This window comes from Tinamus guttatus, unplaced genomic scaffold (assembly GCF_059628265.1).
Source record: "Tinamus guttatus ecotype Peru unplaced genomic scaffold, ASM5962826v1 Tinamus_guttatus_pri_ptg000035l, whole genome shotgun sequence".
Taxonomy (NCBI): Eukaryota; Metazoa; Chordata; class Aves; order Tinamiformes; family Tinamidae; genus Tinamus; species Tinamus guttatus.
Genome location: NW_028288569.1, coordinates 10006605 through 10018689, shown reverse-complemented (window position 1 = coordinate 10018689; position 12085 = coordinate 10006605). Strand labels below are relative to the sequence as shown.

The 12085-nt window shown below is 54.6% G+C and overlaps 1 protein-coding gene across 1 annotated transcript in view; it reads right to left on the bottom strand.

The window, feature by feature from the left end:
• The window catches only part of LOC148596033 (uncharacterized), a 47467-nt gene extending 41201 nt beyond the window's left edge, over window positions 1-6266 (bottom strand). Inside the window, exons 1-7 of the mRNA XM_088534528.1 lie at window positions 6260-6266; window positions 5172-5447; window positions 4915-5134; window positions 4203-4317; window positions 3783-3956; window positions 3583-3689; window positions 3228-3365 (exon numbers count right to left, since the gene is read on the bottom strand). Coding sequence (XP_088390654.1) covers window positions 3228-3365; window positions 3583-3689; window positions 3783-3956; window positions 4203-4317; window positions 4915-5134; window positions 5172-5447; window positions 6260-6266 — 1037 coding nt within the window. The remainder of the gene's footprint in view (window positions 1-3227; window positions 3366-3582; window positions 3690-3782; window positions 3957-4202; window positions 4318-4914; window positions 5135-5171; window positions 5448-6259) is intronic.
• Window positions 6267-12085: the final 5819 nt, after the last annotated feature.

Genomic DNA, 12085 nt, shown 5'->3' with positions numbered 1-12085 from the left:
ACCCACAGTCCGTTCGCATCGCAAGGGAGGGACCCTCAAAGCACTACACAAAATATCCTCGCATGCGCAGTGAGTCACCAAGAAACAGTGCTCCTTGCACTCCAGCACTACCACACAACATCTCCCTCAGCTGACGTTCCCTCTGCCCTGGCATTTGCTGGCAAGGGCAGAATTAGGGGCTTTCCCATCTCACCAGCAGGTCATCACTGGCATTCACTGACTCAGCACAAGGAGCAAACAAGCACAGGGGCGCAACGCTTCTGAACTCACCTCTAACATCAGGGAGGGCTGCTGCAGCATTTGCTACTTGAGGACCACCCGCTGTTTCCTCCCCATCCCGTGCAGGTGATTCCTCCTGAAAGAGGCCAGCCAAAAGAGTTGGAAGAAACAGAAAGAAGAACCCGCTGCACAGGAAAGGACACCTGGCAACGTACTTCTCTTCTCTGTACTTGGACAGGGGAAAATGTTCTGACTTTTCTTTTACAAGGCCTGCACTCCTCCCTTAGGAGGATGTTTCAGCGCACAGCAGTACCCAGTGTCACAGACACGCTGTTCCTCTGAAATAGAGGCCCTCAGAAGTGCAGCCTGGACACGGTCTGAGCCTACGTTCACCTACATTCAGGTATGCAGGAGCACACACACCCTTTCCCCCGCTCCTCTGCAACAACAAAAACCAACAGAGAGCACCTCAGAATCCAAGAGGGGGTCTCCATCTTCCTCCTGCTTCGCTCCCGCTGCCAAGGAAACATCTGCAAGGGAAATAAGGAATGGCACACCATGAGTGCTTCTTTCACTCTGCTGCTCTCCTCCATCAGGCAAGCCCCAACGAGCAAACACACAGCGGGATCCATGTTTACTAACTCACCTTTCTCACCAGCCACTGATCCTGCAGCATCTTTATCCTGAGGACCACCGGCACCTCCCTCTCCATCCTTTTCGGGTGATGCTTCCTAACAGAGGTCAGGAAAAAAAAAAAAAAAAGAAAGAGTTGCAAAGAACAGAAAGAAGCATCTTCTGCACCGGTCACCCATGCTTTGCTAAATACTTCATATCCCTGGCTAACTACACAGGAGACTTCTCTCTTGTCTGCTGCAAGGAAGGCCTGCAGGTTTCCCACAGGAATGCCTTTGGGCAGACAGCAATACCCAGCATCACAGACATGCTGCTCTGCCCCTCACAAGCACGGCCTAGACACACTCTGACCCCAGCTTCAACAACACGGCGACACACACGAGCACGCTCCCCATCTCCCCCTTCTTTACACCCAGGACAAGCAACAGCTGCCTGCTCCTCCCACAGCCTTAGTCCAGCCTCCTTCCCTTTCCTCACGGGCACTCTTCAAACCACTAGCACATCTCACTGTGCTGCAGTAGCTCTTCGCAGACGGCATCTGCGACACTCTCTCAAAGCTCACTGACAAGAGGGCGACCAGGAGAAGAAGGAAATCTTGCCTGCATCTCCAGCACTGCAGGGTGCCTTCCAGCATCATCCTCGGAATCCTCAGAATCACTGCACAGTCCCAGTGCCAAACACCTCTTCTGCAGGAGAAACAGCAAAAATAAAAAGAGACCATCAGAGGGGAAACGGGCAGTGGGAGATCAGTCACACGCGAGCCTGGAATGCCATTCGCATGTGCCAGGAGGAAAAAACACCCACTACAGCAGCTCCCTGCTGAGGACCCTTGAGGAACCTCACAAGGAGGACAGGAGAGCCAGGGGATGAAGCATCTCAGCACGCTTTGAACAATAAATGCCTTTCTCCCGTATCAGTCAGAATTCTATCACCCCTTTGTTCCTGGAAACTGAGCGCAAGGTCTGCAGGACAAAGGAACAGGTAATCTAGGAGCTCATCAGCTTTTATTCTCTAGAAATCTCACGCACATCAACACTATGCGGTCATTTCTCTTGTCACCTAGTGCTCTTCTGCCCCCGACCACCAAGCTGCTGCACGCCCTGTCACAGCTACCAGGCTTGGAGGAAATAGCTCACAGCAGGAGAAGGGGGGCCAGGCAGGAGACGGCCTTGCAGGAGAAAAGCCACCGCACTGCAAACGCCCTTTCGCTCAAATCCACACAGCTCAGCCCTCCAAACCACTCACTCATTCCAGAGAAATTCTGCCTCTTGGGCCACTTCACCTTGGCAGCTAAACGGCGTCTTTCTAATTCGGAGGCAGGAATAGAGTTCTCCTCACTCTCCTCATCATCAATGTCTTGAATGCTTGAAAAGTGAAGACAAAAAGGACCGTGTCTCTCTCCAGGCTCTCCTCTTCTGAGGCACGGGAAAGGATTGGCGGAAAGCCGTTGTTCAAGCCTCACCTTACAAAGCATTCGCGGGAAAGCTCCTCTCCCACTGCGAAAATATTAATTGACACGATTAATTCTTAGCATGTCAGACCTTCAGAAGTCAACACTGCCCACAAGCAACTAACACAGGCACTTCTACAGGCCACACTGCAGGGGAACAGTCACGCAAGACAGCAGGAACAAAGCAGGCCACAACCCCGGACATCTCGCACCCTGCTGAATTCTAACCCCCTCCCCTCAAAGGACATTAGCAAAGAAAATCAACACTGCCCTTACATTTCCTCTAAGCTTCCTCAACAAAATACTAGCATGGGACAAATACGCTTGGGGAGCAGACAGTTAGCAAACGCTGCGGGGCGCTGACGGGATAGGAAGCTAATGAAGTGCTCAGCTACTCCCACCACACACACATGCACACGCGCACGCCACACGCAGAGCCCCATCAGTTCCTCCGCGCTCAAGGATCCTACCTCCGCTGGCCGCAGCACAGGCACTCGATGCAAAGGCAGCAGCTCCTGCTTCGGGAGGCGAGCTGAGTACTGCCAGGCCTACTGGGCCGCCTGCACGCGCTCTCTGCGCGCACTCTGCCAGCTCTTCACTAACACTACGGACAGGAAGAAAGGAAGGACTGGCACCAAAACCAACGGCATCCTTGTACACGGCTCTTCTAGGACACACCGAGCCATTGCTTCTCCACGCTACGCCTACTCAGAGCCAACTGGCAAGGTGACACACGGTGGCTAGTTACACATATGTGAGCACACCCGTCCCAATTCACACTCGACACAATAGGTACCACATCATGCCCTTTTGCCCTGCTTCTACAGACGTCTCCACACATCAGTAAACCTTAACAAGTGCGCCCATAAGCCAACACGGACATTCACACACCTTAACAACTCTAACGGTCACCTCAAGCACTTACCGAGCATGTCGAAAAGTCCTAGCATACTCCTCCGCCGTCCACCCAGCAACATCTTTCTGGGAAAGATCAGCACCGTGGCGAAGAAGAATTTCTAGGATGCTCCTGTCCCCAGTCGAAGCAGCCCGCATTAAAGGGGTCCTAGAACACCCAAAAGAGGAGAGGAAAGCTAGGAGCCAACACAGACATTTCACTCGCATGCTTTTCAGCCCTATTTGCTCCCACAACAATTGCTTCCCCCTTTCCCACAGCCAGAGCTGTGGGAAAAGCAAAGCAAAGCAAAGGCAGCTACATGGAAGCACAGGACAACTGGGAAAGCAGGGGGCCTCCGGACACGCTCTTTGGACAAGCCCTTCACCTGGCAGACTGGTCTCGAGCGTGCACATTAGCTCCTTTTTGAAGCAGGAACTCCACCATCTCGCCGTGACGACTGGACACAGCAAGGGCAAGGGGCGTGCAGCCCATCTGCAAGCATAAACCGCCCCCAGTCAGAACCAAACAGGCAAGGGAAGCCACTCTCTCCTTCCAAGAGCAGCCTCACCCACGTTCTACGCTTACCTTATCCTGAGCCTCAAGAAGGGCATTGTGCTCCAGTAGCTGCCCTGCTAGAGAGGTGTTACAACCAAGGGCAGCCAGGTGAAGGGCAGTGTTGCCGGTAACATCAGCAACATTAGGCCTGGCACCATGCGCCAGCAGAATGGCCACGCATTCTTCTTGCTGGCACTGCACTGCCTGCAAGCAACACAGCAAAGAAAAGGAAGCCTTTCCAGCAACTACGTTTCCATCCCTCAGTGCTCCCACAGCCGGCCAACCTCAGAAAACAACCCCGGCTTTCCCAGAGGAGACAACGCGGGCCCATTCTGCGCCAATCACAACACAGTCTCCACCTGTCCCCACGTCACGCATCACCCCAGAGACGCAGCGCTCGGGGTGGAACTTGGAAGCCCTCCCTCAACAGTTCTCCCGTGCTCCACGTACCTTCAGCAGTGGAGATCTCTTGTAGCTGTCCCGCGCATCGAGCTTGCACTTCTTCTCTACTAAATAGGACACGATCTCCGAGTGCCCATTAGCGCAAGCCAGATGCAGGGGTGTCCTACAAAGGCAACACATTCCATTAACAAGCACACACACGCCGAGCTGCACCCACCGCTCCTGCCTCTGTCCCGGGCCTAGGGCCACCGCTGTCCGGAGCCACAAAGCCAGCTTACAAAGAGTCGCTCCTTCCTGCACCAACGGCAGCAGCCACCCCCACCCCACGCAGTTCCCGCTTCCCGCAGCTCTGCACCTGCTTCCCTGCAAAGGGGCTCCCGCGCCCAGGCACACGAGTCTGGCCACGCAGCCCCACGCTGCCGGGCGCAAGCGGCTGCCCTCCATCCCTCTGCCCACGCGACCGCCCGCTGCCTCCAACAGCACCACCCACGCTGCCCGGCAAGGACCACCAAGGCTTGGCTTGGCCACCTCCAGCCTCCGCCAAGGGACCCTCCAGCGTGCGCCAGCACCGCTTGCGTGCCAACAGAGTGCCGCGCGCCGGGGACACGGGCTTTCCAAGAGCAGCACAGCAGCCTTGGGCGGTGCTGGTGGGGCAGGGCCTGCCACCCGGCCTTCCCCCCCCGGCGCACACGCGCCCTCCACGCCTGGGCAGGCCCTCGCTAAGAGCCGGCAAAGCCCCGGCCGGCGCCGCCCCCCTCACCGCTTCGCCTTGTCGCGCCCGTCGAGGCCGCGTCTCGGCAGCCGCCGCAGCGCAGCCAGGTCTCCGCGGGCAGCCGCCCGGTGCGGCTCGCTCAGCTCCTCCTCGCGAAGCTCGTAGCGAGCGCCCACGCAGGCCAGGGAAGCGCCGCCGGGCGGCGCCGCCCTCTGCCCCCTGCCGAAGAGCGCCAGGAACCTCTTCATGCTGCGGCGCGGACGCGGACACGGCCAGAGAGACGGCCCCGCCTCGGGCGGGGCAGAGGAGCCGAGCCCCGAGCAGGGGCCGCGGCCGGGACAGCTGCGGCGGGGCTGAGCCCCGGCGGGCTGCGGGAGCGGGGGTCGCGGGCTCGGAGCCCCCGCGCCGGGAGCAGAGGCGCGCTCCGAGGGCCGGGACGCAGCGAGGCTCCCAGCGAGGCACGCGCCGACCGTCGCTCCGGCAGTGGCGGCCGCAGCTCTGAGGCCGCGCGGCGACGGCGCCAGGCTCAACAGCCGCGGCGAGGGCGTCACAGGGCGGCGGGGTGACGCCGCGAGGTGACGCTGCCACGCGCCACAGAGGGCTCCTAGACGTGGGGCTGCAGCGCACGGAGGAGGGGCTGCAGCTCCCCAAGAAAGAGCACCGTCGCTGTTAGTGTGGTTGTCGCGCAACTTTCTTTCTCTTTTTCAGTGGTGCCCTGTGATTGTAAATCTGCTACTTGTTGCAGATTTGCCAACGCTGCCAGTTACTATCATTAGTAGAAAGTCATGTTTCGTTTCACAAAAATCCCCATTTACGGGTTGACGGTATTTGCTCAACTGAACTGAGCAGAAAAGCAGAACCATGCAAAAAAAATATAATTCCCAGCCACACTCATTGTATAGATTGCCATTACATGTTTGAAGTGCATGAGTAGGGTGGAGCTGTTAGTTTGTATATTGATATGTGCCCTTCATGAAGAGTCTGGATTTTACTACTTGTAGAATCGAGGCAGGAAGAAATTCACCAGAAGGGCCCAGGTGCTCTTATGCTACTGAGCAGCAGCAGAATACTTCCATAAGATGATTAAATGAAGATTTTTTCCCTCCACTTCTGCATGTGTGCTGTATGCCTTAGCGGGAGGAAAAATAGCAAAGCTTGTATTTGATCAAAGGAGCGTGCAGTTGGCTGTGGATTACAGTGCTATTTGTGCTCCATATATACCAATAACACGCTCAAAACAGACTCTGTTACTGATGTCACTATCCCTGATAAGGAAGGTCACCTCTCTTTTTGCAGTGAGGTTGCAAGTCTTTAATGGCACCTGCTCCTGTCCAACACTGCCTTACAAGCCATATATATAGCTGATACTGTGTGGTTAGCCGTTAAGTATTACCTGCCATAGTGATACAGACAGAAACCGGGATCTGTGCAATGGAACTCGAAGCCTGTACCTCAAGTTCCTAAATGAGGACTCCAGCGTGAGCAGCCTCGTTCCCCCTCAGTGGAAGAGGGGGCTTCTCTGGTGTGGGGGATAGAGATCTTTCTCTTGGGGATGTAACCGAAGTGGCCACCAGATAAGCACTGACTTCTCACTTACTTGGAAACCATCCTTGAATTGCAACGTACATTACTGTTCCAAATGAATGGGATTCTTCTAATCGGGACTTTTTTTTTTGTAGCTTGTCAACGCACACATTGTAACTTGCACACATTGCTGGGACATCCTGCGTACCGCATTCTTTAACTCCTAATTAGCTCTTTAACTTTGAAGGGCAGCTAGCAGTGTGAGTGTACTGTTCACACAGTCATTGAGCATTCCCAGATTTTTGGAGCCAAACCCTGACAGATGTCCAAATATCTGGCGCGGGAGATCAGGTAAAGCCATGGTCTCCACTCGGCAGAGAGCTTCCACCAGGAAGACTGTGGCGACCCAGACGGAACCGCCACAGAAACATGCAGCGGTCCAGGTTTCTGGCTGCGGGGAATGTCTGAGCCTCTCCACGTTACCAGGGAGTGGCGAAAACACCGTCTGCCTTAGGTGTGAGCAGGTGGATGACCTGCTCGGCCTGGTGGCGGAGCTAAAGGAGGAGGTAGAACGGCTGAGGGCCATCAGGGAATGCGAAAGAGAAATAGACTGGTGGAGCTGCATCCTGCAGTCTTCCCAGGAAAGCCACCCTGAGAACCCCCCGGTTCCGTCAGAAAATCCAGTGCCCTCTTGCCCTAGGGCAGAGGGGGCAGAATTAACAGTATCCAGGGACAATCAACAATGGAAACGGGTCCCCACTCGAGGTGGCAGAAGATCCCCTCCACGGCCCACCTCACCTCCACCTGTAACCACATTCAACAGGTACGAGGCCCTGGAACTTGTGGATCAGATAGAGGAGGCCTTGAACCAAAAGGCCCATCTAGGGGGCTCTCTCCAGAGAGGCAGTCTGGTCCATGCTGCAAGGCTGCTCCCCCTAAAGAGAAAAGGAGCACCCGGAAGAAGCGGCGGGTGATCGTCGTGGGTGACTCCACGCTACAGGGCACGGAGGCACCGATATGTAGACCGGACCCCTCATCCAGAGAGGTCTGCTGCTTGCCAGGGGCCAAAATAAAGGATGTTACAGAAAGGCTCCCAAGGATTGTTCAGGAGTCAGACTATTATCCTCTAGTATTGTTTCATGTGGGCGCTAATGATGCCATGGGGAAAATGAGGGATATCAAGCAGGACTTCAGAGCCCTAGGGATGGCCATCAAAGGTACGGGTGCCCAGGTAGTGTTCTCCTCTATTCTGTCAATGAGGGGAATGGATTCAAGGAGGAGAAGGTGGATATAGCATCTTAACAACTGGCTGCGCCGCTGGGCTTGGCAACAGGGTTTTGGCTTCTATGACCATGGGACTCTGTTTGATGACCACCAGCTAGTGGGGAATGATGGGACCCATCTCAGCAAGAGGGGCACACGTCTCTTTGCCAAAAGGCTGGCCAACCTGGTTAGGAGGGCTTTAAACTAGGCAAGAAGGGGGAAGGGGAGTGTCACACAGACATGGCAAGCAGTACCGCGCAGCCTAGGTCAGATGGCATCCAGTGGGAGTATGCTAGTGGGGAAGGGAGGATAGGAAATGATCACGGAGGGTCCTCTTTCACCCCTCCTGGGAAACCTGTGGCCTCTGTTGCTTCCCTGAAATGCCTGTACACCAATGCGCGAAGCAAGGGGAATAAGCAGGATGAACTGGAGATGTGTGTGCGGTCCCAGCGTCATGATCTTACTGGTATCACAGAGACGTGGTGGGATAGCTCGCACGACTGGAGCGCTGCCATGGAAGGCTATGTGCTCTTTAGGAAGGACAGGCTGGGAAGGCGAGGTGGTGGAGTTGCTCTTTATGTGAGAGAGCAACTGGAATGCATGGAGCTCAACCTGGGAGTGGAGGATGAGCGAGTTGAGAGTTTGTGGGTAAGGATTAGAGGGCAGGCTAATGTGGGAGACACTGTGGTGGGTGTCTGCTACAGGCCACCTGACCAAGACGAGGAGGTTGATGAGGCCTTCTGTAGGCAGCTGGATATTGCCTCACGGTCACAGGCCCTGGTTCTCATGGGGGACTTCAACTACCCCGACATCAACTGGAAGGACAACACAGCCAGGCACAAGCAGTCCTGGAGGTTCCTGCAGCGCGTCGACGATAACTTTTTGACACAGGTTGTGGAGGAGTCGACGAGGAGAGGTGGGCTACTGGACCTCGTGCTATCAAATAGGGAGGGCCTAGCAGGAGATGTTAAGGTGGGGGGTAGCCTCGGCTGCAGTGACCATGAGTTGGTGGAGTTCAGGATTCAATGAGGAGGAGGCAGGGCTGTAAGCAGCCTTGCAATCATGGACTTCAGGAGGGCCAACTTTAGCCTCTTCAGAGACCTCCTCTGTAGAATGCCATAGGCTAGAGCTCTAGCAGGCAGGGGGGCCCAAGAGAGCTGGTTAGTTTTCAAGCGGCATTTCCTCCACGCCCAGCAACAGTGCATCCCTGTGTGTAGGAAGGCAGGCAGAGGGGGCAGGAGACCTGTGTGGAGGAGCAGGGAGCTTGTGGCAATGCTCAAGCAGAAGGCAGCGGTATACAGAATGTGGAAAAAAGGACAGGTCCCCTGGGAGAAATACAGGAACTTGGTCAGGGAATGCAGAGATGCAGCAAGGAAAGCTAAGGCACGGTTGGAACGCAATCTGGCAAGGGACGGTAAAAATAACAAGAAAAATTTCTTTAAATACATTAACAGCAAAAGGAAAATCAGGGAAAACGTGGGTCCGCTGGCAGACGGGATGGGCACCCTGGTTACAAATAACACAGAAAAAGCAGAGTTGCTGAATGCCTTCTTTGCTTCGGTGTTTACCAAGGGCAGCCCATTAGAGCCCCAGGCCCTAGGGACAAGAGAAGAAGCTGGTGGAGAGGAAGACCTACCCTGGGTAGAGGAAGATTGGGTCAGAGAGCACCTAAGGAACCTCGATACCCACAAATCCATGGGTCCTGATGGGATGCACCTCAGAGTGCTGCGTGAGCTGGCAGAGGTCATATCTAAGCCGCTCTCCATCATCTTTGAAAGATCCTGGAGAACAGGGGAGGTGCCGGAAGACTGGAAGGCCAATGTCACGCCAGTCTTCAAAAAAGGCAGGAAGGAGGACCCAGGCAACTACAGGCCAGTGAGCCTCACCTCCATCCCCAGAAAAGTGATGGAACGGCTCATACCGGCCGTTGTCTCCAGGCACATGGAGGACAAGAAGGTGCTCAAGAGTAGTCAGCATGGATTCACCAAGGGGAAATCTTGCTTGACTAACCTGATAGCCTTCTATGATGAAATGACCGGCTGGATAGACGAGGAGAGAGCGGTGGATGTCGTCTATCTCGACTTCACCAAGGCTTTTGACACCGTCCCTCACAATATCCTCCTGGGCAAGCTCCAGAAGTGTGGGATAGATGAGTGGACAGTGAGGTGGATTAGGAACTGGCTGGATGGCAGGGCCCAGAGAGTGGTGATCAGTGGTGCAGAGTCTAGTTGGAGACCTGTAGCTAGCAGGGTCCCCCAGGGGACCAGTCCTTGGTCCAGTCCTGTTCAATTTATTCATCAATGACCTGGATGAAGGCACAGAGTGCTCCCTCAGCAAGTTTGCTGATGACACGAAACTGGGAGGAGTAGCCGATACCCCAGAGGGCTGCGCTGCCATCCAGAGGGACCTGGACAGACTGGACAACTGGGCAGTGAAAAACCTCATGAAATTCAACAAGGCCAAGTGCAAGGTTCTGCACCTGGGGAGGAATAACCCTAGACACCAGTATAGGCTGGGGACCAACCTTCTGGCGAGCAGCTCTGCGGAGAAAGACCTGGGTGTCATGGTGGATGACAAGTTGACCATGAGGCCGCAGTGTGCCCTCGTGGCCAAGAAGGCCAATGGGATCCTGGGGTGCATTAAGAAGAGCGTCTCCAGCAGATCGAGGGAGGTGATCCTGCCCCTCTACTCAGCCCTGGTGAGGCCGCATCTGGAGTATTGTGTCCAGTTCTGGGCTCCACAGTACAAGAGGGATGTAGAGCTGCTGGAGAGAGTCCAGCGCAGGGCCACAAGGATGATCAGGGGCCTGGAACATCTGCCCTACGAGGAGAGGCTGAGGGAGCTGGGCCTGTTCAGCCTGGAGAAGAGAAGGCTGAGAGGGGATCTAATCAGTGTCTATAACTACCTTAAGGGAGGGAGTGCAGAGGATGGTGCTGGTCTCTTTTCAGTGGTGGCCACTGATAGGACTAGAGGTAATGGCCGCAAACTGAAGCACCAAAAGTTCCACAGGAACTTAAGGAAAAATTTCTTAACAGTGAGGTGGACAGAGCACTGGAACAGGCTGCCCAGAGAGGTTGTGGAGTCTCCTTCTCTGGAGATCTTCAAAACCCGCTTGGATGCAGTCCTGTGCCACATGCTCTAGGTGACCCTGCGTATGCAGGGGGGTTGGACTAGATGATCTCTAGAGGTCCCTTCCAACCCTAAGCATTCCATGATTCTATGATCTGTTGAATTACAGGAAGCAACCAGGAGGCTGTCATCTCCACATTGTTCCTGGTCTTAGCTTAAGGCTACAGGTGTCTCCTAAATGCCAGTCATCTCCCATCAAGATTTGCTGCGTCCTCACGGTGGATGTGCCATCAAGCACTGCAAGTCCAGAGCGCTAATCACAAAGCGCTGCCCAGAAGCCTTCTGCTGGAGAGCAGTAGAACACTCTAGCAAAGAAGTCAGGAGGCAGAAAGCTTTAAATGTATTATATACACCTAGGCTGCTGCTGTGGATAGTGCTTGTACTGCGTGCTTGCTCCAGCTACATTTCAAAGGCACATGAAGAGGAGGATGGAGCAGGCTTGTGTGGTGGGGATCTCTTGTGGAGAGAGCCGTGAATGTTCCCTGGGAAGTGCTCTGAAGGTTTCCGCTGCTAAATGCATCTTCCACAGCCCTCGCATACAGATGGCCAGCTTTCTTCTTAAAGTTCAAACTAGCTTATTTTTATGAAGACTGAGACGTTTTGGAGCTATTTACGTACACCAGGTGTTTAAAATCAAAACAGCACCAAGCAAAACAAAGCCAACACCAAGTTATCATATATAGATTAATAAATAAACATATGAGTGATATACATACGTACATGTGCACAGGTGATGTCCTCTGGTATTGCATAGTCCTTAAATGGCCTGGTAAGCAGCCAACATGCTTGCTTTCATAACACATTAGCACAGACGTTACTACATCTTCTTCTGCCTTTGAACATCCTTGGGAGTTTGTGGTACTGTTGTCACTCAGCAAACCTCTCCTTATCAAGTGCATTAAGACCAGCCACCCTTAGATCAGGTAAACTGAGATTCTTGCAAAGGCCTTTGTGATCTTACAGCAGGGTTTTGCTTCTCACTTTGGGAATCCCTGCCGACTACCCCCACACACTTTCTTGTTCCTTCTCATCTTTGGAAAGGCCTTCTGGGAGGCTGTGCTCCATCAGCTTGCCAGGCCTCGAGCTGCTGCCGACCCGTTTGCGACTCCATGATCGTCCTTCTTGCCCGCTTCTAGGCAAGGGGGACAGCTGCTGTTGGCCAGGCCTCAGGAGCCTCCCGCCATTGCCAGCACGTGCCCTCCATCTTTGCGAGCGGCCTCCCCCTGGCAGTGCAGGAGCACTCTGAAGGGCAGGAGCCAAGGGGACTGCTCTCTCCCCGCACTGTAACCATTAACAGCTCCTC